The 2,633-nt window shown below is 35.9% G+C and overlaps 1 protein-coding gene across 1 annotated transcript; it reads right to left on the bottom strand.

Annotated features, from left to right (window-relative positions):
• Positions 1-6: 6 nt before the first annotated feature.
• On the bottom strand, positions 7-2,372 carry LOC121966078 (atypical kinase COQ8A, mitochondrial-like; the record flags this gene model as incomplete). The annotated part of the gene is made up of 5 exons (XM_042516178.1): positions 7-464; positions 627-708; positions 787-927; positions 1,009-1,094; positions 2,247-2,372. Coding segments are annotated over 5 exons (533 nt in total), but the record flags the coding sequence as incomplete, so codon positions are not given.
• Positions 2,373-2,633: the final 261 nt, after the last annotated feature.

Genomic DNA, 2,633 nt, shown 5'->3' on the forward strand with positions numbered 1-2,633 from the left:
TTTTTTTGGATGACATGTTATAGTATGACATTGATATGCAATTTTGGAAGACATGCTAGTATGACGCTCTATGAGTGTCTTTCTTGTGAAATACTGCAGTTTAATCAGTTCAAGACTCTAAAAGTATTCATGTGAAACAATGTGCTGAGAATGGGAATATCACTTTGAACTTGTTGCTGCTGAGAAAGACTTTTAACCTCTGATGAGGCTTTAAAGAAAAGTATGACTTCTTATTTAGGTGTTAAACGAACAAAAAGGTTGTGAGTCATGGATCTACACTGAGGGTCCATGCTGTGCAGATTCTGACTACTCCACTGGAAACTAATCCCAAAGCCAGTCTGTGCGGTGAGAGCAAGTGTGAACAATTTACTGGAATTTTTTGGCACATTTGGCCTCTCTTATGTAATCACACTCCAGCGCCAGCTCACGGCTCATGACCTCAATAAGGTGCTCAGGAAAAAGGCCTGTAAAAAAAAAAAAAAAAGGTAAATGTTAAAAAAGCTGAAAATCATGATATTCAAACTGCTCCTGCAGGAAAGTATATTGACAATATCGGAGGTTACCAACATCACACAATAGCAGCTGTTATCATAAAAATGATAAAAAAAGCTCTCCAACAATGTTACCTTCAGGCAGCGCGTTGCTCAAACTCAGAGCGGTCATGATATTATTCACGTCACTGTCGATACTCTTGGCGACTCCGGGGTACTGTAACAACAGGTTTGATTGTGTGCGTTTTTTGGGCTGTATTTTGAAATCGTCTACTTCTGTTTAATCTCCTCTCACCTGAATCTTCATGGCGACCTCTCTGCCGTCCTTCATTCGTGCTAAATGCACCTGACCGATAGACGCCGCTGCAAACGGCTTCTCCTCAAAGTACTCCAGCTTGTCTCTCCAGTTTGGGCCGAGGTCGCTGCTGATGGCTTTCTGCAGAGAAGACAAACCGACTCAGCAAGGAACTTGAGTTTAATGAGTCTGTGTCGTTCACTGCGGCTCTTTGTACTGTACCATCATCTGTTTAGGCGGCATGAAGTCTGCACTCTGACGAACACGCTCGAAGATTTTGGCCAACTGGGGATTAATAAAAGCGTCGTCTAAGAGGAGAGAAAATAACGGTGAAAATACTTTACTACTGTAAATGCATCGTCTAATATCTCTTGTGTGTTGTTACATTAAACAGTGTTCAGCATCTGTTTTCTTGAAAGATCAATCTCCAAAGATCTTGAAAAAAATAACATTATACTGCAGCGGTGTGATTAAAGTTCTTTCTTATTTTGTAAATATAAAAGGTATTTTTGTGCAAACTGAAACAACTTTCCTCAAGGTCCATTTGGTAGCTGTTTTGAGGTTTTAAGCACTTGAAAAGCTTCTTATAAAATTAAGAACATTACATAAAGTAGAAGAAAAATGAAATATAATTATTTACAATTTAATTAAATAAATGCATTAGCATTTCAGATACATACACACATTTCAGAGTATAAAAATAATGTAAAATGTGTGCAATGTTACAACAAATAAAACAATGGGAGTGGAAAGAAAAACAACAAATATAACATCCTTTATGTCTGTTAAAAAACTGAGAGAAATGTCTAAATAATCTAAAAAAAATTTTTGGTATCTTTCAAAAATAAAAAACAATGGTAGTCTTTTTAGCCGAATCATTTTATGGATATGACATTTTGCTAAAATAATATTTAAATCAATTATGAGATTTTTGTATGCTGAAAAATGTTTAAATAAGGATTGTTAAAAATGGATAATATATTAATCAAAGTAAGTATTTTTTTTCCTTTTTTTTAAGGGACATGAAATTAATGAAAGTAATTTATCAAAATTAAGTACAAGTATATCAAAACTTCAGTAAAGTACTTGAGTAAATATATTTTTTCACTGGTGATTCGACAATAATGTAAATACATGAGAGGCACAAACCGGAGTTATGGACATCAAAGAGCATAACAACACTGTAAATCTCTGTTTAAAGAGTCAGCTGAGCCTCGAGTGCCGACAATAACCCAAATGGATCGGCACTCATTGTGTTCAGCTGGCCCGAGGCTTATTTTAGGTGATGACATTTCGCTGCCGGTGGAGGGATCTTGTTTGTTTACGGTCTGTGTTCGGTCTCTGGTGAAAGCTGAAACCTTTATGCTCACCACGACATGACTTAACAGTGTGTGTGAGCGTTTATACTGAGTCACTGAAGATACATTTCTATATAAGTGATATTATTCATGATACCTCACCTTGAATACTAAGCATCTGTCCAAGTTTCAGAGCAGCACCTCGGACTTTGCAGAGAGTCCGCACGATTCTTTCAGCGTTGGCTTCAGAGAGGAAGGCGCTCGATTCCAGCACCGACTTTTTATTACCTAAAATACACACATATCGTTCAGTACAAATGATGTTGTATTTGAGCTATAGATACGATTATTATCTATTGCAGGACTACAATCTAGCAGTAATGATATCAATATGTTTACCACTATCAGTTACTTTTGTCAGTAAAGTCTGTCATTAAGCATATTGTGCTTTTTTATGTAAATACTTTTTATTAGTTTTTTTATGACATACTTGAGTATGACTTTTTAAAAAGACATACTATACCATGACTTTTGTTTTTAGATTTTCAT

Source organism: Plectropomus leopardus, unplaced genomic scaffold (assembly GCF_008729295.1).
Source record: "Plectropomus leopardus isolate mb unplaced genomic scaffold, YSFRI_Pleo_2.0 unplaced_scaffold22999, whole genome shotgun sequence".
Taxonomy (NCBI): Eukaryota; Metazoa; Chordata; class Actinopteri; order Perciformes; family Serranidae; genus Plectropomus; species Plectropomus leopardus.